The 27,359-nt window shown below is 37.3% G+C and overlaps 3 protein-coding genes across 3 annotated transcripts; 2 read left to right on the top strand and 1 right to left on the bottom strand.

The window, feature by feature from the left end:
- Window positions 1–1,772: 1,772 nt before the first annotated feature.
- Window positions 1,773–5,216, top strand: LOC114727667 (uncharacterized). The gene is made up of 4 exons (XM_028914356.1): window positions 1,773–3,492; window positions 3,627–4,148; window positions 4,220–4,989; window positions 5,160–5,216. The coding sequence occupies exons 1-4, from the start codon at window positions 1,773–1,775 to the stop codon at window positions 5,214–5,216; spliced, it is 3,069 nt and encodes a 1,022-aa protein (XP_028770189.1).
- A 6,908-nt stretch (window positions 5,217–12,124) lies between these two features.
- Window positions 12,125–14,382, bottom strand: LOC114727668 (putative pentatricopeptide repeat-containing protein At1g12700, mitochondrial). The gene is made up of 2 exons (XM_028914357.1): window positions 14,270–14,382; window positions 12,125–13,905 (listed from the first exon to the last, which is right to left on the bottom strand). The coding sequence occupies exons 1-2, from the start codon at window positions 14,380–14,382 to the stop codon at window positions 12,255–12,257; spliced, it is 1,764 nt and encodes a 587-aa protein (XP_028770190.1). The 3' UTR covers window positions 12,125–12,254.
- A 10,330-nt stretch (window positions 14,383–24,712) lies between these two features.
- On the top strand, window positions 24,713–26,794 carry LOC114727669 (uncharacterized). Its single transcript, XM_028914359.1, has 9 exons — window positions 24,713–24,820; window positions 24,954–25,043; window positions 25,161–25,555; window positions 25,637–25,710; window positions 25,805–25,893; window positions 25,967–26,233; window positions 26,305–26,408; window positions 26,503–26,575; window positions 26,654–26,794. Exons 1-9 carry the CDS (start codon window positions 24,713–24,715, stop codon window positions 26,792–26,794), a joined length of 1,341 nt encoding a protein of 446 aa, XP_028770192.1.
- The last annotated feature ends 565 nt before the right edge of the window (window positions 26,795–27,359 follow it).

Raw genomic sequence — 27,359 nt, forward strand, 5'->3', positions numbered from 1 at the left:
TAATCTTAAAATATACATACATTCATACATAGATGTATCTTGCCTATTTTCCCCCCTTACTCGATGCTTATTAATAATACATGCATGAATCATAGCTTACAAACACAAATTAAAATTTAAAAATAAAAATAAACAATTATATGATAGATTCAATTAGTTGATCCTACAAACTCCTCTGGTTCTTAATATAGGACCTAATTGTTGAGTTGATTTTGGTCCTAAATATAATATCTATTTCTCATATTTATTAATTTTTCCTTAAATTATCCCTATGGATACTTCCTCAACTATAATCAAGTAGAAAAGAGAGAGGAAAAATATTAAGGAAGATGACTATGGTGTTTTAAGAAAAACATGTCATATTTTTTATAACTAACTAACTTACCTAATTTTCTTAATCTAATCAAATTAGTTAAATAAATATTAAATTAAGGACCGGAAGAGTAATAGTTTTACCGGTTGATACTAGCTTGCTGTTGTTTTCTTGACTCTTCGATTTTATCACCTGTTCACACTGAACATGCGGCTAGTACTTGATTCAATTGGTCACAGTGGAATCTGGTTGTTGCAAGGCTTTGTCTTAGCGGTTTATGAATGGGTTTTGGAATTTCCAATATCTAGGATATTTAGAACCTCCAATACCTGGTTAGTTTCAACATTTTTTCGATGAGAGAATTCTACCCTTGGAACGTTTTGAAATTTGTCGCTTGAGTTGTTGCGTAGAAGGTGTATGTTGGAATCTCCAAAAGGCCCCATGCATGTAGATGATTCCATCGAGGACCTATAAGTTCATTAGCAGCCACTTAGAGGTCCATCTCTTGGAGTACTACATCATTTGCTCCTGATCTGTTTTTCTTTTTCGCTAGCTGTGTTTCTCTAATAAATTGCTTTGACTCATGTCTATGTTGGTAATTGGCTTACTCACCTTGCTCCTCAGTTCATGGTTACTGTCGTTATGGTTCTTCCAACTTCTAGGTATTTACATCTGCATTTTATTATCCTTAAAGACATAAATGTCTGTCATGGCATGATTTAATGACTAGAGTTGTAGTTCTCTCATCTTGCTTTTGTTACTTTGGGTGGTCATGACTAGGTGGTATTGAGGATTACACCAATTCCTCTTCTCACCTTATCTAGTGCTACGTGGTTCAAGATTGGGTTTGAAATTGCAGGACTTTTAGTTATTTGTGTTTTCGATTTCTTTCCACCTTTCTTTTTCATTTTGTTAGCAGCCCTTGTTTTTTTGGTTTTCCTTTCAATTGCATTGGGCTGGCTTACTTGGGCTTAGTTGGATTTTGCTTAGACATTATAATAGGCCAGCCTTTTAAGTTGTAATGGTTTTAATTATTTGAATGGATTTGTTGCTTGATATTAAAAAAAAAAAAAAGGCTGGCTCATATTAATTTTCCCATATTTAAAACTTCCTATATAATAATTTACAATCCATGCTCATCTTTTTCTCAAAAGGGTATTTAAATGAAGAGTTAAAGTGCAAATCTATTTAAGAAGTATTTCACAAAGGACATCAGAACTCTGTGAACTTTTTTTTTAAAGTACAATGATGCAGCTCTGCAAAACGACATCTTTAGTTGGATTCAAGAGCTCTCATACATTTGAATACCAGCAATGGACATTCAGGCTAAACGACGGTGATCCTTCAACAAAAACTTCAACATTAGTTTCAAACTATTTTTTATTTTATAATTTTAAAGCTGTATATAATTTTTTATGCACTTTTAATTTCTGCTTTCACTCTTAAAATAGTAAATACTATGGTGAGCGGGGAGGTCGAAGCGAGCGACGGTGATGGTGGTGGTGGAACCATGGGAGATGGTGATCGGAGAGGGGGAAGAGAGCGGGACAAAGGGGTAGAGATTGGGGATACTCCTTTGAAGTTTGTTTTTGGTGTTGGAACTAGGTCAGGGAAAGAGACGGAAGGGTTGAAGGATAAAGCCTCTGCGAGTTCTGGTAGAAGAACGACGCCTTTGTCGTACAAAGAAAAGCTTTTATCTTTAGGATGTGGCGGCTATCTAGTCTCGCATGAGGAGAATGAAGATATAGTCAATGGATGGAAATCGTTTTTCATCAAGCAGAATCAAAGTCCAGAGGCTAGTAGAGATGATGAAGATGCAAACGGGGTGGAGACTGAAGGGACTACCATTAAACCAAGGTATCCGGAACTGAAAGTTTCTGCTGAACAATACACGGCATGGTGTCAACCTTGGTGGAATTCTCTGATTGTTAAACTATTAGGCGTACAGATACCGAAGCATGTGTTGATTGATAGGGTTCGAAGAATGTGGAAACCGAAAGAGCCTATGAAGGTCACCCCGCTTAGCAATGGATATTATATTGTTTCTTTCACTAGTAGAGAGGACAAAGACTATGCTTTCCAGGAGGGACCTTGGATGATAGAAGACCATTACTTGATCGTGCAGCGATGGAGGCCGAACTTTAATCCTTGGAAGGTGGATGTGCAACGCAAAATAGCTGCATGGGTACGTATTCCTGATCTTCCAATGGAGTTCTATAACGTGGAATCACTGGGTATTATTGGAAATATGATTGGGAAGACGATTAAAGTAGACCGTTCGACATCGATTTATGACAAAGGCGGCTTTGCTCGCATCTGTGTAGAGATAGACCTTCAACAACCTCTGTTGCCTGCTTTCATGGCTTTTGGAGAAGAATGGCAGATAGTCTATGAGGGTTTACATCAGGTATGCTTTCAATGGGGTAAATATGGACATGAGAAGCAACAATGCCCGCAGTTTTCTGGGGAAGGGGATAGCAGTAATGGTTCAAGATCTGAGAAAGAGGAAGCGAATAATTTGCAGATTCCGGTGACCGGAATAACAACGGTAGTCGCTGATACTCATTTAGGGCCTCAGATGCTGGTGAGTCGAGACTTTCGTCGGAATATTGTGATGACAGAAAGAAAGGGATATGATGGATCAACTAAAGGAGCGGATAATAAGGGAGCTGGAACGGGTAATAACGGTGCGGAGATTAAGGAGAATAATATTGGGAGGAGTGGAAAGAATCAAGCAAGGATTCAAAAAATCTATAAACTCGTTGGTGAGAAGAAGGATAAATCAGAAAAAGGCTCGGTATCTTCTGGCAGGAAATTTGGGGACAACATTAATACTAATTCTTGGACGCTAGTTGGCTCGAAACGCAAGGTTGTGGACAAGATTAAGGTACGAGGGAAGGAAAATACTCTTGGGAAAGCAAAAGCTAAAGTCAAGGAAGGGATAAACCTTAATGAACAGCCTATTGAAATATCTAATCCTTTTCACACACTTCAAACTGGGATGAAGGAGGGTGAGGCCCAATACCAGTCCATTGTGATTGAGCGACTCGGCCCTGGTCCCAGCGACGTTGAGAATATGGGTAACCAGGCTCAAATGAGTAGGGACAACACATTAGCAACGGTAGAGGAACCTGATGAAGTGGCACGGATAGTAGATGGAGACATAATCATGAAGGGCGGTCACGAACACGTGGAGACAAGAGAGTCAATGTTAGTGAAGTCGGCTTTTGTCCAGAGGAGGGACATGATAGACTCCTCGACTTCCTCATTTGTTTCTTTATGAATTTCTTGATATGGAATTCTCGAGGTACAGGCGCGAAGACATTTCCTAGCCTGATACAGGAACTTAAAAATCATTTTTGTTTGGATTTTCTTGCTTTGGTTGAGACCCGTTCAGATAAACAGAAGTCTGAAAGAAGAATTGGCAGTCTTGGCTTTCAAGGGTATACGTTTATTGAAGCCGAGGGTTTTAGTGGTGGTATTTGGTGTCTTTGGAATGCTGGGGTTCAGAAAGTTGATGTGATCGAACAACATCGGCAGTTCTTACACTTACGTATCATAAACTCTAGAAGGGAGCATTATTTTTTTACTGTAATATATGCTAGCCCCCATATGGTAGCTCGACGACATTTGTGGAGTGAACTTCATCGTATCGAACGAGGCATGCATGAGCCATGGGTGATAGGAGGTGATTTTAATGCTACACTTTTCTCATCCGAAAGACATACGCACGCTCCTAACGGCTTATCGATCGACCGCGAGTTTTGTAATTGGTATGAGGAATCGTCCTTATCAGATATTGGCTTCGTCGGACCTTATTTTACGTGGAAGAGAGGTAGTTCGGAGGCACTATTAGATCGAGTCTTTGCTAATGAAGCTTGGTGTCGTCTGTTTCCAAATGCACAGGTGTCCCATCTGCCTACTACAAATCTGATCATTGTCCTTTACTTCTTCAAATGCACCAGCATGTTGATCGTCCTAGTCGCCCATTTCAGTTTATAGCTGCATGGGTACTTCATGATGAGTTTAGTAGTTTTGTCAAGGCTAACTGGATGGAAGATACTGAGTGGAACTTTAATCTGGACCAGTTTACGCGTGCTTGTAGCTCTTGGAATAAGCAAGTATTTCGACACACTGAAGAAAGGAAGAGGAAATTATTGAGACGCATGGACGGGGTTAACAGAGCTTTGGGCCAAGGAGGTAATGTTCACTTTTATGAAGAGATTCAAGTGAGGTTATGGAAGGAGCTTGAGGAAGTTTTGATACAAGAATCTCTTATTTGGGCTCAGAAGGCTAGAATGGATTGGTCCCTTTTTGGAAACAGAAATACAAAGTTCTTTCATACTCGAGCTAACAAGAGAAGGAAGATGAATAGAATTGATGCTATCCGATTGGAAGGGGGAGATTGGTGTTATGACATTGAGGTAATAAAACGAGAAGCTACACGCTATTTTGCTACTTTATTTGCTGAAGAAGTGTCTTGCAGGGATGCGTTGCATTGTGTTGTCTCGTATCCCAAGCTAGATGAGGTAGATCTACGCTTCTGTGGTCGGCATGTGGAAGAAAGAGAAATTAAAGAGGCTTTGTTTAGTATGGGATCCCTCAAATCTCCAGGTCCAGATGGGTTTAATGCTTTATTTTATCAGACACAGTGGGATTCTATAGGGAGATCGCTGGTAAGTTATGTAAAACATATTTTCTCTAATCCAGCAGCAGTTCGAGGGATTAATGGAACTTTTGTGGTTTTAATCCCTAAAAAGGATCCACCAGAATCATTCAAAGATTTACGGCCAATAAGTCTTTGTAACGTGGTGTATAAAGTGATTATGAAGATTGTGGCTAATAGGTTGAAAGCTTTTCTTCCTCGAATTATATCTCCCAATCAGTGTGGCTTTGTGCCTGAGCGTCATGGATCAGACAATATTAATTTTCCCATATTAAAAACTTCCTATATAATAATTTACAATCCATGCTCATCTTTTTCTCAAAAGAGTATTTAAATAAAGAATTAAAGTGCAAATCTATTTAAGAAGTATTTCACAAAGCACACCAAAACTCTGTAAACTTTTTTAAGTACAATGATGCAGCTCTGCAAAACGACATCTTTAGTTGGATTCATGAGCTCACATACATTTGAATACCAGCAATGGACATTCAGGCTAAACTACGGTGATCCTTCAACAAAAACTTCAACATTAGTTTCAAACTATTTTTTATTTTATAATTTTGAAGCTGTATATAATTTTTTATGCACTTTTTAAAATCACTTACAGATAAAATAATTTTTTCCCAAGGATGAGGCATAGGAGAACGCAATGTATAATATACTTTTCCATATGGCTATATGTTACCAAACTCAAAGGAGCCAATTTTCAAGGGGTCAGAAAATTTATGGCCTTGTTTGATTATGTTATCATTTTTTTTCTTTAGAGTAGTTTTATAAAATTGTTTTTAAGAACAAGTTTTCCAGACAAAAAACAACGAAAACTATTGCGATGATTGTCCTAAAAAATCATATTTGAAAACAAGAAATATAAAAACTTGTTTGAAACAATTGCCCTTAAAAATAACTTGGTGAACAAAAATAAAAACGGACTGTTTGATTCACTTATTTTATATAATTGATATTGGCATTATTTTTTATAATTACATAATATCTTATTATATTGACAAACTAATTTAACAAAAAAAATCTAATGGAATTATCAATAAATAACATAACAATGATTTTCTACTAACAAAAATAACATGGTTAAAATTTTCTTTGCCTTAATGCTATGAAACCAAGGAACAAGAAACCCGATCGGGTCTAACCGGTCATATTAAAATAATATAATTTAATTGACAATAACAAAACATAACAATATTAATAATTATTTGTAACGAAATATAAGAAAATATAATAATAATTTAGTTACAACAAATAACAAATAATTGAAAATATTATATTTGATATAAAATATTTGATTATAAATTTTTTTATATTTGGCTATAGAATTTTTTTTAATCAGAATAATATTTAAAAATATGTCTAGATAGCAAAAGTATTACATGTGTGATATAATAAAGACACTCTATTCATTTCTCTGTTTTTTTTTTTGCCGGACTTTTCTTGTTTTTGGATTATACAACATGTATTTACCAATGAGAAAAAAACCGGACCGGACCGGCCGGTTCAACCGGAAAACCAGTGAACCGGCCTCCAGTCCGGTCTGGTTTGAAGAAAAAACCGGCTTCAAATGAAACTAGAATGAACCGGAACGAACCGGCAAAAACCGGGAAAACCGTTGGGTTGGTGGGTCGCCGATTTTCTTTTTTTCCCCTACTTCTTTTTTACTCTTACCGTTTCACCGGAGAAGACATGGATACCGTTGAGAGAAATGGTAAAAGCAGAAAAAATCATAGAAAGAAAGACCTATTTGAACGTCTCTTTTGCGCTACTTCGAACACGTGCTCGTGGAAGAGTGAAATGAAAAGTGGAAGGCAAGGAGGAAGGTAAAATAGAACGGATGTGCAGAGGAGAAACAATGGTTACTGTTCACCACCTCTGTTGTTTGAGAAAGAAAGAAGCGAAGAGGGAGGACCGGAGGAATGAAATTGAATGAGAAAGAGAAGAAGTGTTTCAACTTTCAAGATGGAAATTTGAATCTGCCGTTCAAGGAGGAGAGAGGCATAAAATGGTCACCTCGTGATGTGTTGTGGAGAAGAAAAAGTCTAAGTATTCACGTGAGAGAGAGAAAAGAAAGAGATAAAGGTATAAAATACCAAATAAAAAAAGAAGATTGCATTGGGTCAGGAAAAGAGGAGAAAGAGAAAAAAAAAATTGTATACACAAATATTTTGTAATATCCGAAAAAATTATTTTGTAATATGAGTAGCCATTCAGTAAATATTATTTTTTATAACTAAAATATAAATATTTTTACTTAATTTAATTATTACCGGTTTAACCCGGTCTGACCCCGATCTGACCCATTAACCCTTGACCCACTGTTCTAACCGGTTTAATACCCGGTCCGGTTTTTTGTTCCTTGGTATTTACATGCCATGAGAGATAAAAAATTAAATCAGATATGAGGCTTCGAAAAACAAAAAGAATGGAGAGAAAAAGCTATGCTACGCCTGCAAAATAGAGGCTATACATAGGGTTATTGACACTTTACTCTGCAGTCTGCACCAAGCCTTTCTTTGGTTGTTTTCCAAGACACAATAGCTTTCGTTTCTTCCTCCTCCGTCTTCTTTTTTTGCGTTTTGCTTTTTCATTTTTCTCCTCTCCTTCCACCTCTTTCTTAAAAACTCACTTCTTCTTCGATGGATTTCAGCAAGCATCAAAACGCAGCACGGACGTGACTCTCTATAGAAACAATAGGCAAGCTTCTCTCATTCTCTTTGCCTCTCCCTCTCGTTCTACTCTTCCTCCTCCTCGTTTTTGTTCCTTTTTCTTGAATCTGATATGTTTTGTCTGTGGCTCTCCTCCTTTTGCCTCTTCTTCCTCCATTGGAACACGAAGAAAAGAAAAAACCGGACAACCTAAGTCAGCCGGCGGTTAACCGGTTAACACTGGTTTAACTTGTTTGTTACCGGTTCGTTTCATGTCCGGTCTAACAAGCAAACCAGACCGGATTGAGACCAGTTCATCAGTTTTCTGATTGAACCAACCGGTCCGGTTCGGTTTTTTACCTTGTATGAAACTGTCTCATGTATCCATGAATTTAAATTTTCAAGATAAACCCAAGCCAAATTAATCATAAAAGAAAATCATCTATATCGAAGTCAATGCATGCAGCAGAATTAAAGTAATCAGGACTCATCAAGGAAAAGGGAAATGATATGAAGAGTTTAAGCTCTCTACTGTCTGATTGCATCCCAGCAATCTCACCATTGACTTTCCTTATCTTCTTACCTGCATATAAATGCTTTCTCAATCCCTTCCCATTTCATTCTCTTCACCCATGCTTCTGCTTGAACCGCACCATCTCTCAGATCACGCTAGCCTTGGTACAAAAGCACTATGGTTTTTGTCACCAAGTACTCCACCATGTACTTCACACTCTCGATAACATTATCTTTCATTGCAACTCCTACAGTATCACTGAATCCTTCAAACACACGGATACACTCACCCCTAATGCCTTCTTTACCTCACTGGAATTCATGAACTCAGTGACCAAATCAGAAAATAAGGAGCTTAAAACTCTCCACAGTCGAGCACCAAGAAAAATCAGAATCCCTTATTCACATCAGAAAATCATTCAATTATTGTGAAAATCCTGTCATGCCAAAGGAACTAAGTACAGAACATTCCTACCAAAATGACTATTTCGTATAGAAAATTCATTACCAGATTCAACAAAACCAAAGGTGGAGTATGACAACAAACTACATAAACCTAAAGTATGATCAGCTTAAGAGACAACCTCTTGCTTAGTTGAAGCCTTCAACTATACCAATTCACTCTTTTATAATCTCAAGACATCAAATTATAATAGCCTATCCTTTTCTAAACCTTCAAATCAAAATTTATGTTAGGCATTCACAAAATATCTCCAAAATCCTACTAAATGGCATAGAGAGATCGAAAAAAGTTTGAAGCGGAGTTTTTGTTAAAAAGGTGCATTTGACTGTAACTCTCATTCCTCTTTAAAATCAAACATAGTAGAAGAATTGTGTGAGCCATTAAATAGCCGTCATATACAAATTTATCAAACATGCTTCAAACTAACTCATCAACGAAAGCCAATCTAAAGCGAATTCTATTTGATCCTCTCATGGTCAATCGAATCCCCCCCCCCCCACACACTAAATATGACTATTCGCTTAAACCCAAAACACAGTCAACAAAAAGGAAACAGCTATAGCAGCAGTAAGAAAAGCAGCAGCAAGAAAAGCAGACTGCCCTATAAATTCCTCCACCATTTTTTGGTGGACATTCAGTCAAATATTATAAGTGGATATCCAAATACAGCGGTAGTGCATAAAATGGTTAAGAAGACACGGGAAACTTCCTTAAATTAATCAGACTGGAAGAGAGAGTAGAGACTTAGGCCCCACCAACTGCTGAGAACTGAGGAAGGAGAATGAGAGATTGGAGACGGGAGACGGCGAGGAAGTGAGGAAATGAGGAAGCAGACTGCGAGCTTGCTAGAGACGTGGAGGGAGTGAGGAGATTGCGAGCAGCGAGCAGACTAGAGAGTGGGGACGACGAGCTGAGAAGGGACGCTTCGGCAAGAGCGCAAACAGTTGGGATAAGGTCGAGTTGAGAATTCTCCGGATTTTCTAATACAAAATCTAAGACATTAGGGGGGGGGGGGGGGAGTATTGTTCAAAACAGATTTATTTTGCCTGATTTTTTTCAAAACAGATTGCTATTAACAAAAAACAGATTCCTATTTTTTTTAAAAAAACCTAGCCAAGAATAAATTACAGAAAAAATTACTTTTCTAGAAAATACAAAATTGTTTTCAAGATTAAAAAAAAATCAAACAGGGCATTTTTAATTTTATTCTTATCTTATTTTTTAGGTGCACCTAGCATTTCTTATTTTTGTAGTACAAATTCACTGACAATTTTTTTTTTTACAATTTTACTGATTAATTTAATATTGGGTAAGATTGCTCCAAAATAAAAAGAAGAGAGTGAAGCTTTTCCAAGAGGAAGCTAATGAGAAATAAGGTCGAAGATAAAATTGTATATTTGTTCTTTTCAAAAGTGTCAAGTTAAAAAAAAAAAAAAGATCAATACTCTCATTCTCAGTTCACATCTTATCTTTTTCAAAAATTTCTAATCCCACCTAATTATTTTTTTCAAAATTAAACTTACTAAAAAGTTTTCCCCCCAATCAAATTGGGGTAAAAATTAGTAGAAGTTAAATATTGAATACATTTTAATTTGATAATTTTACAACAAATAATAATGCACATAACTATGAAAATCAAAGTATATATTGGCATGCATGTTTTTAATGTCCATAAGATAGACAGCATTCTATCTGATTTTAGAATTTGTTATCCACAAGCATACTTAAATATAAACAATAATTTAGTTTAGCCACAAACAACTTTATTTTATTTTCTTATAAATTACTTTTAAATTTGTTAGCATGTGCAAAATTAAATTTAGTTTATTTTACAACATTATAGATCATATTAAAAATACAAGCAACAAAATATTCAATTTAGAATTTGTTATTCTATGTATGTTAAAAATTTTAAATTAAACTTTTCTTCCGTTCCATGTCTCACACTCGTCTTTACAATATGTTTTAACTCCACGCACTTGAAGTCATTGTGCAATCCCTAAAATAACTTCTTATACTTTTTTCTTGTTAAAAAATCAATTACATGAAATGAAGAAAAATATGCAACTGAGAGAGAAAACTTATACTTTTTCCCAATTTTTCATTGAGTGCCTATGTATTTTTTTCTTAATTAATCTTTACTTTTATTTAATTTTATTCTATTGGCGTTGTTAGTATCTGCACAAGTGCTAACAGAGCAAAGTTATATATGTTGATGATACTAATAGAGTAAAATTTTAAAAAAAAATTAAGAGAAAAAACAAACAAGTACCAAATTAAAATTCAAAAGAAAATATAAATATCTATAAAATGGTTTTTTCCAACCAATTTTTTTATACCAAATTTTCCAAATAAAATTGGTATAATAAAGTTTAGGAGATGGAGAATTAATAAAACATCAATTTCATACATATATATAGGGAGGGAGAGAGAGTGAAGAAAATATAACAGAGAATAAATGACTTTTTGGCCGTTAAATATCACAAACATCCTCACATAAAAATTCATAATAAAAAAAAGTAACTTTCAGTAAATAATCATTATTAAACAAAACTATTCAAGCGTGCGAGAGACATGTCAGGGGAAGGAAGTATATAAACAGGCATCATTCTCCATAACATGCAACATTTTCATTCTCCATATCTCCTTCACCACAACAAACTGAATTTTGCAAATATCAATTCAAGAGATCTATTAAAATTTAAAATTAACATAGCACCACATGAGTATCAAAAGACCTAGCCAACAAACATGACGATCATAGCCAAACATCCAAATTTATGGGCTTACAATTATGATTTTTCCTATGTTGTCCCTATTGATTGCGCCGATTAATGAGGATCTCCATCAATAAGGATGGTTCCCGATGTATATTATTAAAGACGATTTTTTGAGAAAACCAACAAACACTTCTTACAAATAACAAACTAATTTTCTTCATGTTTGTAAATTAATTATCAAGCTTCTACATTTAAAACCAGGAGGAATAACCCAAAACTGTGCATTACTGGTAATGTTTTTTGTTTTACTTTCCGCTAATGTCTTCTTTTAAACGTAAAAATACCCCTAACGGCCAGTATCAACACAGTGCATGTAAGTAGCTTCAAGAAACACAATAATATTTCATATCTCTTTTAGAAATGTGACGTGTATCATAGCTCATATCAGTCAAATACACGTTCATCCATGTCTTCTTCAATAGTGACAAATTTGTAACAGACACAATCCATAGAAAGGTTCAACATCTTAAGTCAGGAGTAGCGATATTATGAATCAGCAAACTTCAAGATCAAGCTCATGGTGCTGCACAGCTACAGAGGTTCAAATAACACAGCCAAAACCAACCCACGACTAATACAATAGCACATTTCCTCATTTAGTATACATATGCTTAAGAGTCCATGAATCTAATTAAATAAACTATAAAGAAAGAAGGAACAAAGTTACGATAAGCCACAAGAAAATATTGCAGCAAGAAGAAGTGAAAATACATCAGACATATGATGCAAACAGAACATGGGCAATTGCAGTCAGCTGTTATAAACTCCGCAAAGTTTACTTAGAAGAAACAAATCTGTTGAATATTACAGCAAATTTCATCACAAAAGTGAGCATCAACAATCAAATAATTCTGAAGCAAAGTATCTAACCTTGACCTCTTGTGAACATCTCATCTAGTACATCCTTTGCCATATCATTCTCACCTTTTTCCAAAAGAGGTCTAATAATTCCATCAAAGGTTACAAAATTAGGTGAGCATCCATTCTCCTTCATTGTAGAAGCCAAGGACTTAACCTCATCGAACAAACCCTCTTTACAGAGTCCATTCATCATTGCAGTATATGCTCGGACATTCAAAGGATAGCCATTGACCAAAAGACACTGAAAAATCTGCCACGCATCATTTAATCTACCAGCTTTGCACAAACCACTAATAAGTACAGTATATGTGCATGTATCAGGCTGCATTTTATGATCAACAATTCGCTGAAATAATGTAATAGCCTGATCAAGATGACCACTTTTGCACAATCCATCTAACAAGATACTATAAAATATTATATTTGGGGCCTGACCTCTATCATACATCTCATAAATAATATCCTGCACATAGGACATTTTACCGGATTTGCACAAACCATCAACAAGAGAGCTATAGGTGACAATATTGGGAGTCAAACTTTTGCTCTTCATCTCCATAAAGAGATCCATGGCCTCATCCACCATCTTGATTTTACAGAGTCCATTAATTAAAATACTATAACTAATAACATTAGGAGCCAAACCACTCTGGACCATCTTGTTGAATAGATTTCTTGACTCACTAACATTATTAATCAAACAGTAACCATCCATTAAAGTGCTGCAAGTAACTACATTAGGTTTTATACCACACTTCATCATCAAACCAATAACAGCTTCAGCTTTGGTAACACTTCCTTCTTTGCAAAATGCATCAACCAGTATAGTAAAAGTATGAACATTAGGGTTGATGCCTTCATGACTCATTTGATTAAACAACTTTGCAGCTTCTGACCATTTACCCATGACAAAAAGGCCACGTATGAGAGAGCTGTAGGTCACGCCATCAGGAGCTATACCGTAATCAATCATTTCATGAACTAAACCACAGGCTTCAGTGATAAGCCTTTCTCTGCAAAAGCCATCAATAATTGTATTATAAATAATTAAATCAGGCTTAACCGGCCCTCTAGCAATTTTGTGGAGCAATTTAACCGCAGCTCTTGTTTTTCGCATCTTGCATAGGCCATTGACGATTGTGCCATAGCTAACTACATTTAACTGAAACCCTTTTGCTATCAGATCATCATGAAAATCCAAGGCCTTCCCGACCTCATTATTGATACAGAGGCCCTTCATTAGTGTATTCAGAGTAACCGTATCTGGCTGACAGCCTATCTTAAGAATCTTGCCTAAGGCAGAGAAAGCAAAAGCAATTTGACCCACGTGGCAGTAACAATTAATTAAGATGCTCAGTGTTACCAAACCTGGCGTGAATCCCTTAGATTCTGCTTGTGCGAAAAGGGAGAGAGCAATGTGATAATGTTTCGTTCTAGCAACATATCCTAAAATCTTAGTAATTTGGACTATAGACGGTGGGGGATGGCTTTGAAGCAGGCCATGGAAAGAAGAGACAGCCTCTTCAATGTTCTGAGGATTTGTCCAATGGGAATGGAGACGGAAGCGGGAAGTTAGGACGTGTGAAGGAGAAAGACGGAATAAAGTTGGAGACGATGCAGCAACAAAGGAAATTTGGAGAAGCCATACCTTGAGGCTATACAAAAGAACATCTTCAACTTTCAATCCGCCGATTGATTCAGTGAGGAGATTGACCAGAGGAGACAAAAAAAGCAGTCGAAGCCGGCTTAAAACCCAAAACCTTTCGTTTTTTTTTTCTTTTGGCCAAAGCCGAAACTCTGTTCATCTTCTCTTTTTTTATGCAGCATATACGAACTTGCATCCTGGTATTCTGTTATCTGCTGCTGTTATTTTATTTAAACAAAGCTATTTTTAAAGAAAAAACAACTGTATAATCATCTACAAGCATGCAACTATGTAGTCAGATAAATGGGTTGAATATCTTGGTCATCTGTCTCTCCCCGTGAGAGTTTTTCTCTCTTCTTGAGAGTGTGAGGTACCGTCTTTGAACGGCAAGAGAGTACGGACACCACCCACTGTGGCGTTCCGATAAAAGTTCTAACTCAAATTCCTCCTTGGGATTTGAGGGAGAGTGTGTTGTGAGAGTGAGCATCTCTAGTTTAAGGCCTGTAGTAGTACTCGGTGGATACAGGCTTGGCGTAAGAATGGAGGAGAACGTACGCGCATCAGTAAACCGAGGCCCTCGGCTAAATGTGGTGTGGAAAGCTTGTGAGAATACTGCAAGTAAAACCCACATGCTGATTGGAAAAGTTATCTCTAATAAAGTGGTGAGCAAAAAGTCAGTTACAGCAACTATCCGAAAGGGATGGAATCTGAATGAGAACACGGAGATAGTAGAAATGGAAGATGAGGCTTTTGTCTTCACCTTTCCCAATAGCCATGAAAAATTCCGCTTGCTCAAAGGGCGACCGTGGTCTATTCAGGGTGCGTTAATGAGCATACAAGAATGGACAGATTTAATGGTTATTGATGAGGTCTCTTTTAACAAGAACCCGTTCTGGGTCCAGTTCCATAATCTCCCTATGGGTCTTCTGGAGATCGAAGAAAATATTTGTCGTATGGGTAACCTCGTCGGGGAGCTAGTTTGGTATGAGAAACCTAAGGTGGAGGGGAAGTTCCATCGAAGCTTTGGGCGGGCACGAGTACTAGTGGATGTCAACAAGCCACTGGTCTACGGTTTCTGGGTAGGAAGGCCAGATAATTCAGAAGTTTGGGTCTCTGTCAAGTTTGAACGCCTTGGCATTTTCTGCTATCATTGTGGCTTAATTGGGCATGACTTTAGATCCTGCAGAGAGAAGTTGTAGTCGATGGTAATGGTAAAAATGTTTACGGGCCCTGGCTATCTGCTGGAGCAGAAAGAGACAGAGATGAAGCCATGATGAAATATGACCAAGGTTGGACGGAGGAAGATGACCGCAAAAGTTCAACGGCGCGTGCAGAGCAAATAGGAAAAGCGCGTGCAATAAAAAATGACAGACAGGAAAGTAGGAGTAAGGGGGGTATGCGGCGTGATGGGACTGAGGCGAAAAAACGGCTGGAATGGTCAGAAGACTTCTCCCACAATGCTGATGAGTTAGACCACTCGAATCTGGGGTGTGAGACAAATAGTGGGACGGAAGAAAAGGGAAGGAGGTGTGGTGGGCCTATAGTAGAAAAGAAAGCCCATATGGCAGGAATCAGAGTCAATCCTTCTATCTCTAAAAGTAAGTCTCTAGTGGACCAGATTGTTATAAGCCCACCCCGGGATCTTCCAATGTCCCCAATGGATAAACAGGCCTGCTCCAGTGGACCATCTGCCGATCAACTTAATATGGCAATAATTCCAGCAAACCAACTGACCCCAATTTCGGACGTTGCAACACGTCTTGATAGAGTTAAACTCAAGAGGAGCGGAGGAACCCAAGTCACCGATTGAAGGTAAGCGTAGGAAACTATTCTCATCCCCAACTAAAGAAGCTCCGAGTAACAAAAAGATTAACTCCCCAAAGAAAAGCCCGAGAAGGAAAAGCTTCCGCAGAGTGAAACAAAGCTTGAGAAACAGACAAGTATCAATACCTAAACCCTCTGAAAGTAATCAATCTGGAAAGGAGATAGATTTCCCTGAGAGTTGGTTCTCCTTTAAAGGTGGCGATGATTAGTTGGCTGAAGGCTCCGGTGGCTGTCCTCCATCAGCCACCGAGGGGCCATGAGTATTCTAACTTGGAACTGCCAAGGGTTGGGGAATCCCTTGGCAGTTAAAAACCTCAAGGAAGAGGTTAGGAAAAACAAACCCCAGGTGGTTTTCCTTATAGAAACCAAGAAGAAGGAGAGTTACCTAGAAAGAATCCGCAAGGTTTGCCAATTTGATGAATCTTGGTATGTTGCACCAATTGGAAAAGCAGGAGGTTTAGCACTCTGGTGGGTCGATTCGGTGGTTATTAACATACTCAGTAGCTCAAAAAATGTGATTCACACTTTGACATCCTCAAACCGCTGGAACTTCCCCAGGTATGTCTCTTTCATTTACGGGCCCCCTAAAGAAGCTGAACGGATGAGAATTTGGGATCAGATGAGACTTATAGCAAAGAATATTACTGATGCGTGGCTCTGTGTTGGAGACTTTAATGACCTTATGGCGCAACATGAAAAAATGGGAGGCAATCCTCACACAATTCGTAGAATTATCAACTTCCAACGGTTCATTTCAGACTGTGAGCTAATGAACTTAGAGGCTAAAGGAGCAAAGTTCACTTGGTGTAACCAACGCATTGGGGAAGATCATGTCAAAGAAAAACTCGACAGGGCTCTTTGTAATGTTGAATTTAGAGAATTATTCCCAAAAGCTCTAGTCATTCACCTGGAACCAGTAGCCTCAGACCATCATATGCTGCTAGTGCATCTCTGCTTTAATGATATAAAAACACCAAGAAGCTTTAAGTTCGAGGCAATGTGGGTTACTCACCCTGATTTTCCTAACATCATTAAGGAGTGTTGGAAACCTGAGGAAAATGAAGGCGATAACAGTATTATCACCTTTATCAAATGCCTGAATAGATGCAGAGATAAACTGATCAAGTGGAGCAGGAAATACTTCCCCAATAACAAGAAGATGATATCAGAACTCATTGGGAAAATAGAGAGATTAAAAGCTGAAGTGTACACCCTTGAGTCAAAGCACTGTATTGAGCAGTTAACTTCTGAGCTAGAAACAATTTGGAAGAAAGAGGAAGTGTATTGGTGGCAAAGATCTAGATCCAATTGGCTACAAGCAGGGGACCAGAATACAAAATTCTTCCATAGATCAACGATAATCCGAAGGCAGCGAAACCTGGTGGTAAAACTCAAAAATCATCTAGAAATATGGGTTGACAAGGAAGAAGAGGTTGCCAGCATGATTAAAGACTTCTATTCATCTCTGTTTACCAGCAACATACAGGGACATTTTGATAATGTGATTTATTATGTGCGCCCGAAGATCACTGAACAGCAAAACATTCTCTTAACAGGTCCAGTCACTGAAGTAGAGATTAAAGATGCTACCTTCCAACTCGGTGCCTTCAAAGCTCCGGGCCCTGATGGCTTCAATGGACACTTCTATCAGGCTTCATGGACAGAGGTAAGGCCTTCTCTCGTCAAGATGGTCCGAGGTTTTTTTGACCATGGGGATTTGCTAGAGTCTTTAAATGAAACAAATATGATTCTGATTCCCAAAGTTGATGCCCCTGAAACAGTTTCCCAGTTTAGACCTATAAGTCTTTGTAATTTTGCTTACAAAATTATAGCAAAAATTCTTGCTAACAGACTTAAACATGTATTGGATGGCTGTATTTCTGAATACCAAAGAGCCTTTATCCCTAATAGACTGATACAAGATAACAGTATTATTGTGCATGAAGCCTTCCACTACCTAAAGAACAAAGTCTCAGGAGATAAATTTGAGGTAGCCCTGAAAATGGACATGAATAAAGCCTATGATAGATTGGAGTGGAGTTTTCTGGAAAAAGTTATGATTAAGATGAATTTTGACCCTAAATGGGTGAATTGGATTATGTCATGTGTTCGAACTGTTCATTTTAATATTCAGCTTTCAGGAAAGAAAATTGCTTCTATTGCCCCCCAAAGGGGCCTTAGACAAGGGGACCCTTTGTCCCCCTATTTTTTCATCTTGGCCTCTGAAGCTTTATCTTCCATGATTTCCTTTCACACTGCTCACGGAAATTTGAAAGGAATCAATATTACAAGAGGAGGCCCTATGTTAACACATAGTCTTTTTGCGGATGATACTATCATTTTCTTGAATGCTCACATTGATAACTGTAGCCTATTCATGAAGTCTTTGCAGGATTATTGTAATGCATCGGGGCAGCGAGTAAATTATCAAAAATCTAGCCTATTCTTCTCAAGGAATACTCCGAATGATGTGAAAGCAAAGGTTGGGGATTGCCTAAATATTACAGAAGTAGAAGATCCAGGGAGATATCTGGGCCTCCCAATTCTGTGGGGAAGATCGAAAAATGCTGCCCTAGCTTATGTGAGAGATAAGATGGGAAGAAAAGTGCAAGGCTGGAAGAAGAAATGCTTATCCTTTGCAGGACGCGAAATCATGATCAAAGCAGTAGTGAGTGCAATCCCCATCTATCCCATGTCTTGTTTTAAGTTCCCTAAGAACACTTGTATAGCTCTGGATAGTTTGGTTTCGAATTTCTTCTGGAGTAACTCGGAAGGTTCTGGGAAAATTCACTGGTTTGAATGGAAAAGGCTGTCAAAATCCAAAAAAGAGGGAGGATTGGGCTTCAAGGACTTTATGGACTTTAATAGTGCTCTGTTAGCCAAGACAGCCTGGCGAATTCTAAACAACCCCGACAGTTTGTGGGTCCAAGTGCTAAAGAGCATTTATTTTCCAAACACCTCTTTTATGAAGGCCACAAAAGGGTCCAAAGCTTCTTGGGTCTGGGATAGCATACTGGCAGGGCGAGATTTCTTAAAGGAAAATCTGTGTTGGCAGGTTGGGACTGGTCACTACATAGATGTGTTCAAAGATCCATGGGTCCCGGGGGCTAAGCAATTTCGAATTCCTGTCAATAACGATCCCTCAGTTAATCAAGATATGGTTGTGGCTGATCTTATTCAAGATAGAAGCTGGAACTTACTACCCATTAAAGAGATAATTGATAAGCAATACTTGGACTTAATTGTCAAAATCCCTCTTACAACCCTTCCGCGTGATGACAAGATGATTTGGGCTCCTGCAAAGGATGGGATCTATAGCGTCAAAGCAGGGTATAGAGTAAAAGCTGCTACTTCTGAAAGCAAAAAAGGAACAGCTCGAGCATCAACATCTAGGAAAGTGGACACTAGAATCTGGTCCGCAGTGTGGAAACTGAAAGTTATGCCCAAAATACAGAACTTTATCTGGAGAATTTTAAACAATGCACTAGCCTCAAAAGAAGCTTTATTCAAGAGAAATTGTGCTCCAAATCCCGTTTGCCCTGTGTGCGGTGATGAAACTGAATCCCTTGAACACTTATTTCTGCTATGTGATTGGGTCAAGGCTGCTTGGTTTGGCTGCCCTATGGGAATCCACGTCTCTCCTAGAAATATCAAAAGCATGGGACTCTGGCTGGAAGAGATACTAATGATTAGAGATCCTGACTTTGATTACAGTAAGGCGTACGTGGCCTCTATGCTATGGGTTATATGGAAGCTGAGATGCCGTATGGTCTTTGAACAAAACATTCCGAACCCTTCAGAAGCCATAGAAAAGACGAATAGAACCATAGAGGAGTTCTGGGAAGCAAAATCTCTGCTTCCAAAGGCACCCAACTTGGTGGATACCGAAACAATCTACAAGTGGAGGAAACCGCAAAGTAATACTATCAAGATAAATTGTGATGGGGCCTTCTGTGAGAAAAATGGGAAAGCAGGTATAGGAATTGTTTGCAGAAACTCTGAGGGCCTGCTGATCAAGGGCTGGGCAGAAAAAGTGAGGGCTTACTCTGCCTTCCACGCTGAGATGCTGGCAATAGGTAAGGCAGTCAAATTAGTTGCTGAGTGGAAATGGCAATCTGTAATTATTGAAACGGACTGTCATGATCTCTATAAAGCTGTGAGCCTGTACTCCTTTCGTCACTGCCCATGGAGTCTTCATGGACTGCTGAATGAAATCACTGATCTTGTGCAAGAACGAAGTTTTGTCTCCTTCTCTCTCATTCCTCGAGAGGGCAATTCTGCAGCTGATTGTTTGGCTGCTTTGGCTTCAAGGGAGGTGGGACCTAACGGTCTGATCACTGAATCTCCACCTCCTCTAGCTACTATCATCCTTCGTGAAGCACAGGCCTTTGATGGTGTGTATCGTGACCAGCGGAGCTTGGAGGCCGAAAGGGAGGGAATTGGCTAATGTTATTTATGTCTTTATTAGCTCCCTGTGTTTGTTGTCGGTTATAGCTTTCTTCATTCCGTGTTGAACTCCCTGTTTTTATATTTCAATGAATGCCTCTTTGCTGGTCAAAAAAAACAACTGTATAATCAATAATTAATGCGACTTCTCATCTTAAATTTTAAAGGTAAATGAGAAATTTATCTTGATCCTAAATTTAATATTCTAATTCATTTTGCCTTTCAAATTTTTAAAACAAATCACAAAAAATATCTGTTAAATTTTAAAAAGATAAATAGGTATTCTTATAACAGTTTTGACCATTTTGCAATGATTTTAACATGTCAAAATCTGTTAAAATTATTCTTACTAATTGCATATATCGCATCTAAAAGTAATAAGGATATTAAAAAAAAAGTAATAAGAATATTCTAGAAAAACAAACACACATTCTAATAAATAATTGACTTAACTATTTTTTTTTAATTTATTCAAATCAGCTATTAAACCCTTATATACTAAGGATTGGAGATAATAAAATCCAAGATTGAAGTTGAGTATTGATTTGGTTTTTTTGGGCGACAAGCCACAAGAAGAAAATTATTTCATATACATATTGAAATTTATTGAAATTTTGTTTTTTCTGCCAACGAAAATATATATTTATAAGGTGCAAAGTCGTACAAATAAAAGAGGACAGATATATGAGGAAAGACTAGAGAAAGCTACGTGAACAAAAATACATCTCTTTTTTTCGGCTCATACGAACTTGCATCTTGCCGTATGGTGATCTATGATCTGCTGCTATTGTTGTATTTAGACAAAACTGTTTTTTGTGTTTTTTTTTGGGGGGGGGGGGGACTGTATAATGAATGCTACCTCTCCCCTTAAATTTTAAAGGTCAACTAGTCCAACACCCGCACAACGCGCATGTGAATCCTGAGAAATATAGATAAAGGAAAATTGTTGCTGAACTAAATAACATAGATATAAAAGAAAATTCAAGAAAAGCAGTACTATTAAACACAAGTTTTTGGAGAGTAAACCATCAGATAAAAAGATTATAGAAAACTTCTTTGAAAATCACGTTAGAAGTGTTGTTGGTGGCATTTATTTGGTCATTAAAGATCAAAATTTTGAGGCCTTCCTGTTTCTGAACTCTAGAACCACAACGTACAACTGACCAATCGTATGAAATATTTGCATTATGCTTGCTATTGATTTGTGCGATTTTTACTTTTTTTAATAAATTGTATTATTTATATTCACTTGCTATTCATTTTATTTTTATTCATGTATGAAATCAATGATAAATTTGTTCATAACCTATCATATATAGCACATATTTCTTCTTTTAAGAATTGTAAGAGTTTTTTTAATCATGAATGTGCACTTAGAAAATCTAGGAATCACTTTTACAAAGTGAGAAAGTAAACATATATGTGTGTGTGTGTTTTTTTTTATGCCTACTATTGACTCATGCGAATTTCAGTTTTTTAAATAAATTGAATTATTTATATATTAGCTTGCTATTGATTTTATTATTATATTGATCTAAAAACTTAATGACAAATTTATTTGGAACATATCCTATATAACAAAGATTTCTTAAGAAAATTAGAATAAAGAACCTAAAGGAATAATATTTATTGAGGAAGATCTTAAAGATTATAAATACTTAGAAGGACCAAAAAACAAAATATAAATATACTAATACTAAACTACTCCTAACCAACTTCCTTATGCTCCCTCTAACCACATCTTAGCTACTTGACAATTGTTGGCTGAAAAAATAGGAGAGCACTCCATTGTCATCAATTTTCATTATTTTTTATTCAATCCATACATTATAAAAAATTTTACAATATAATTATATAAAATAATGTTCACTTAAATTTGATCATTAAAATTTAATAGTTTGTGTTCTAATTTTTTTTTTACAAAAAGCTAAATTTTATATACAAATTTAATTTATTTTTTATATAACATTAAATTAGGAGCAGTGAGATTAAATTTTTATAAAAATTTATGCATCTTAAAATATGGTATGAAAAATAATTTTTATTTTGATCTTGGTTAAAATAATAAAAATAATATATTTTTAATTTTTTTTGTAAATTTTATAATATGTTTGTCTATCTATGTTTTTATCAACATTTTCACTCATTTACTATATCTTATTAGTTTTTAGAAATTACTTAATCTAATTTTTAGAAGTAATTAAATATATAATTTTTTGATTGTATTATATTTAATAAGGTGAACTTTTTTGAGGAAAAAGAGATGGAGATGAACAATTTGCCCTTACTTCAATGGCTGAAGAAAACTTTATTTTTGGTTAAAAATTTTGGGTTCTTTTTGTCTTTAGCTACTGATGAATAAAAACAAGAGAAAATGACAGATAAAGCCACTCCAATATATACAATTCCAGATTGGGTCCTGGAATTGTGGAAATGACAAATTGGGTCAATGACCCAATCTGTCATTTGCAAAATAAGGGCAAATGGACAAATTTGCCCTTATTTCAATTTTAAGCAAAAGGCACGGCTAAGTGAAGATGGAAACCGAGCAAGAGGCGGGAAGCAACGAGACAGTGGAGGAAGCGATTTTTGTCTGTGAAGAAGGCAGATTTCGGGAAGGGAGAAAAGGGCTGCCAGTCGCATGTGGTAGAAGAAGCAAATCCGGTGGTAGAAGAAGAAGGGAAATTAGGGCATTAGCGCTCATTTCTTTCCTTCATTCAGTCGCTGTGAAAGAATTTATACAGGTTCTCTCCGTTCATTTCTTTCTTGGCTTGAATAACATTGTTTCATTTCATTTGTAGTTAATCTGTTTTTCTGTGTATACTGTTATTGCGAGCGTTTGTTGATTCGGTTGGAAAATTTTTTGTTCCTGAAAAAATCGAGAAACTGACACAAAGTTCTTTTAGCGGCAAGGTGGCGAGGTTGTTACAGAGAAGTAATTTGAATATAGAGATTGTAGAACTGACGTTGTGGGGATTCCGAACTTTTTCTGGCTGTTGTTGATGAACTCACTCTTAAAGTGTTTTGATCATTACGAATGAGTTCTGATTTGCATTGTCTTGTGGGTATAATTTTTTCTGTTAAAGGTTGAACTATTTCGTTTGATATGAATATATATAATTGTTCAATTGCATCATTTTGCTTGGGCATCACTATTTTGGAAGTAGACAGACCTGTAGAACAGAGTATCTAAGGCCGTTCTTCTAAGTTAAGCATGGCTGCTGAGTGAGGGTGGAGGGAAATAATGTATCCTTGATTTTAGAGTCTACTATTTCTATGCATGTTGTAAAAACAATCAGTTCAAGCAAAAAGATTGCTAATTGGGTCTGCTTCTTATTAAGTCATCGTAGATCATGTATTTGAATTGTTGAGGATTTATTTTTGTATCTGGAGCAAAAGTCATTGAAATTGAACTGGTTTCCTGCATGTCTACAACTGGAGACGTTCGGTTTGTTCTCTTGTTATAGAAATGTTTGAATGGATTAGGTGATGATGGTTGTTGATGAAAATTGATGGCTATTGCAGGATAACAAATATGTCAGCCGATGAACAAGGTCCATCTAAACCTGTGAGGAGCGGGTTGCTTTTGTTTAGAACTGAGTTCATGAATAAGTGTAAGAAGAAGTTCAAGAATGTGACCCAATGCACTAAAGCAGTGACAAAGGCATGGAAAGAACTGCCTGAATCAGAGAGACAAAGATATAAAGATGAGGCAAAGAAAACAAGGCCACCAAAGGCAACAACGAGCAACTACCAGCTTCCTTTTCATTGCCGTAGTGCACTAGGACAGTTCATTTCCTTGGCAGCGTATGTTAAGGACAACAAGGATCTGAAAGACGAGGTTCAAGCAATGGAGTTGTCAAGGTTGCTAGAGTTGAGACTTCGTAGACTCCCTCGAGACATTTGTGCTGCTATGATGCGTTCATATGATCCACCAACGCAGCAATTTCTCATTAGGGGAATGTCTAGAAAACTGGATGCAGTAGATGTGCAAATGCTCCTGGGCATACCCCATGTTGGGAGAAGAGAGGTGACATCTGAAGTTAGTGAGGACGACCCTGCGTTTATAAGCCTTAGGCTTAATTATTTCCAGAAGTCTTATACAGATATTTTGAAGGTGATAACATCTGGACAAAAGAAGGGTGATGAATTTAAAATGTTGTTTATGCTCCACACACTCGGAACTCTGTTATGCCCCACTTCTAGTGGAAGAGTAAGTGAGCGACTAATAAAGGTGGTGGCTGCAACAAAGGATTCATTTGTGGAATATGATTGGGCTACGTTTGTGGTGCAAGAGCTGTCGAAGGAGATGGAAGATTATTTGAGGGTTGTGAGGAAGCAGGATGGCAGCTGCAATGTTGGTGGATGCATATACCTGTTACTGGTATGCATTTTTTTTATTACTTATTGTTTTGCCATTGTAACAGTTTTAATGTCATTTAATTGGTGATACAGCTATACTTGCTTGAGTATTTTCCTATAACTGAAAGTGCAAAGCATGACCACACTGAGGCCATATCATTTGGACGGATAAGAGGGTCAACGAAATGAGTAATAAAGAAAGAAAGAGCCGCATTGGACTTCTCTATTCAGAAGGGCGTGCTGGAGTGCCTGATAATAAGGGAGGAAGCGAATCTGTACCTTATCTAGACCCGGTAAAGGCAACCTTGTTAAATAGTGATTTTGTTTATATTATTTAGTAATATGTCATGTTTACAAACTTCTGTAACCTTCTCAAATATTTTTGAAATGACAATACATACTGAAAATTTTTTTGGTTTCCTATAGGAGTTGAAGGATTTGCGTGAGAGGTTGGTGGGGATGATTAGAGAAAATAGCAACAAACTTGTGGCTATTGTTGACAATGAGCTGATGAAGGTACAACTGGGAAGGGAGTACAGGCCAAAATCTAACAATAAAAGGCATGTACGGCCCTATGAGGAAGAACAACTTGAAGGTGAAGCTGATGGAGAAGATGATGGCGAGAAGGAGAAGGATGGTGATGGAGAAGATGATGGCGAGAAGGACAAGGATGGTGATGGAGAAGATGATGGCGAGAAGGACAAGGATGGTGATGGAGAAAATGAAGATTCTGAGCATGATATTGAAGAGGAAGAAGGTGAAGAGGAAGATATTGAACAACTATCATTGCAATTATCTCCTATCACCATCATTCACCCAGGTGCTGAAGGAGGAGCATCGGATGAAGAGGAACTACTGGACAAGGCAGAACAAGTAAGAAGATCGAAAAGGCCGATGAAGCCCGCCCCAAAACTACAGTCTCCCTGGGTTGTGCCTAAGGTTGTGAAGAGAACAAACCGGAAGATGGATGATAAGGAAAAAGTTTTCATCACTGTCTCCAAAATGTGCAGTTCAGCTGATGGTGACAAGTAAGCCTTTTATTGCTATTAAATAAATGTGAATGAAACTTTTTTTGGCCTGTCTAAGCAAAATGAATACTTGATCTACAGGAGGTTGGTTGAGTTGTATGACTTCCATGTAACTCGTGATGATCTAAGGTCATTGGGTGGAATGCATAGAGTTAGTAACCATGTAATGAAATCTCCACCTGATTAGCTATTGTGTATAACAGATGCTGTGCAAGCTGAAACTTAAAAATTTTGTCATGTGTCAAACAGGTCATGTCAATGGTGTGCCACATGCTGATGGGAGAAATAAAAGAGGGGGTGGACAAGTTAGACGACACATATTTGATGCCTACTTTATGGTAAGGTTGCTGTAACATTACTTAATTTCAGCGATAGTTTATGTCAATATGCTTATAGTGTCATATTTTGCAGTCGAAACTTTGTAGTCCAGGGTGGAGTGTTGCAGTGAGCAAGAAGGAACTACAAGAGGAACATGTTGGTTACAACATTGGGGATTGTGACTTGATTTTGGGACCAGCACTTGTAGACCAACACTGGTTCTGCTTTGTGCTGGAGCCGAAGGTCATGAACTTCTATGTGCTGGATTCACTGAACGTATATGTTAGCGGGCAGCCAAAGAAAAAGAACAAGCAAAAGGGAACAATTGTTGACGATATGGAAAAGTTCCACAACATTTGTGTATGTACCAATTATTGTTTATAATTAATCTGCGAAATTTTTATTTCATTGATTGCTATTGTTTTATCCAGCGGGACCGGTTTCACGATATTATAGAGTTGGTTCAGCCAAAGTTGATTGGGAAGAAGCCAAAGCCTGATATAATTTATCCTGATGTTGCAAAACAAAACAACATGTGAGTGCGATTAACTTTTTTGTTCTTTAAATTGATTGGTTGGCTGGATGTTGTTGGGCAAAATTGTTAACACGTCATGACATGCTGTGTGCAGCAAGGACTGTGGAGTCTATGTTATGCTATGGTTAAAATCGTGGCATCCACAGGCAGCGCTTAATTATACTCCTGTACGTTTTATGTAATTAATGATTGTTTGTTGTGATTGATTATTGCCCTATGTGACGAGGGATTCAATGTCTGTGCAGGATCAAGTGGCTCAATTTAGGCGTGATCTAATGTGGTGGATGGTTAATCATCCTAACAATGCATGTCGTGATGCTGCCTTAACACTGTTGGAGGAACAAGAAGATATTAGAAAAAGCAAACGACAGCGATCAACTCAATAGGAGTGTCAAGAATTAGTATTTACATGTGTATAGGACAAGTTGAAAGGTTTCTTCAATAGTAACCATGTAATTTCATAGGGGATGATGTTTACCGGTAATGTACATGTTCAAATTCTGGGTGATTATCAAGTTACGACTTGTTATTAAGTTGAGTATCTAGATCTATTTAAAGGATGACTATAACATTTTAATCGTTACCTATATTCGTTTAAGCAAATAACTAGTCACTGATTCGTAGTTAGTGGTGCGCAATGAATAATCATATTCATTCACTAGTTCGATTTGAGGAAGCACTAGAAGTGTGTACTCATTACCTACATCTGTGTAGAAAATAACTATTTACTATATCAACGTACGCAGGAATGCCCCATGAGGAGTTGCTATTGTGATTCAGTAAAAGTGATGAGGTTATTACCCACAGCTAATCAACAATTCACTAGAAGTGTTTAGGCATTACCTACATCGGTGTAGACAATAACTACTTACTATATCAACGTACGCAGAAATGGCCCATGACAAGTTTCATTGAGAGTTAGTACAAGTGATGAGATTATTACCCACATCT

The sequence above is a fragment of the Neltuma alba genome, unplaced genomic scaffold (genome assembly GCF_004799145.2).
Source record: "Neltuma alba isolate B1F8T4 unplaced genomic scaffold, ASM479914v2 tig00012505_pilon, whole genome shotgun sequence".
NCBI classification, from domain to species: domain Eukaryota; kingdom Viridiplantae; phylum Streptophyta; class Magnoliopsida; order Fabales; family Fabaceae; genus Neltuma; species Neltuma alba.

What these genes read in the sequence shown, in the direction of transcription:
- LOC114727667 (XM_028914356.1), top strand. Translation starts at nt 1,773, where the DNA reads ATGGTGAGCGGGGAGGTCGAAGCGAGCGACGGTGATGGTGGTGGTGGA. An exon ending in AGACATAATCATGAAGGGCG is followed by an intron (nt 3,493 to 3,626) that starts GTCACGAACACG and finishes CTCGAGGTACAG; the next exon opens with GCGCGAAGACATTTCCTAGC. An exon ending in TTATTTTACGTGGAAGAGAG is followed by an intron (nt 4,149 to 4,219) that starts GTAGTTCGGAGG and finishes CCAAATGCACAG; the next exon opens with GTGTCCCATCTGCCTACTAC.
- LOC114727669 (XM_028914359.1), top strand. Translation starts at nt 24,713, where the DNA reads ATGAGTAATAAAGAAAGAAAGAGCCGCATTGGACTTCTCTATTCAGAA. An exon ending in GGGTGGAATGCATAGAGTTA is followed by an intron (nt 25,711 to 25,804) that starts GTAACCATGTAA and finishes TGTGTCAAACAG; the next exon opens with GTCATGTCAATGGTGTGCCA. An exon ending in TATTTGATGCCTACTTTATG is followed by an intron (nt 25,894 to 25,966) that starts GTAAGGTTGCTG and finishes CATATTTTGCAG; the next exon opens with TCGAAACTTTGTAGTCCAGG.
- LOC114727668 (XM_028914357.1), bottom strand. Translation starts at nt 14,382, where the DNA reads ATGCTCACTCTCACAACACACTCTCCCTCAAATCCCAAGGAGGAATTT. An exon ending in TCTCTTGCCGTTCAAAGACG is followed by an intron (nt 13,906 to 14,269) that starts GTACCTCACACT and finishes TCTTTTGTATAG; the next exon opens with CCTCAAGGTATGGCTTCTCC.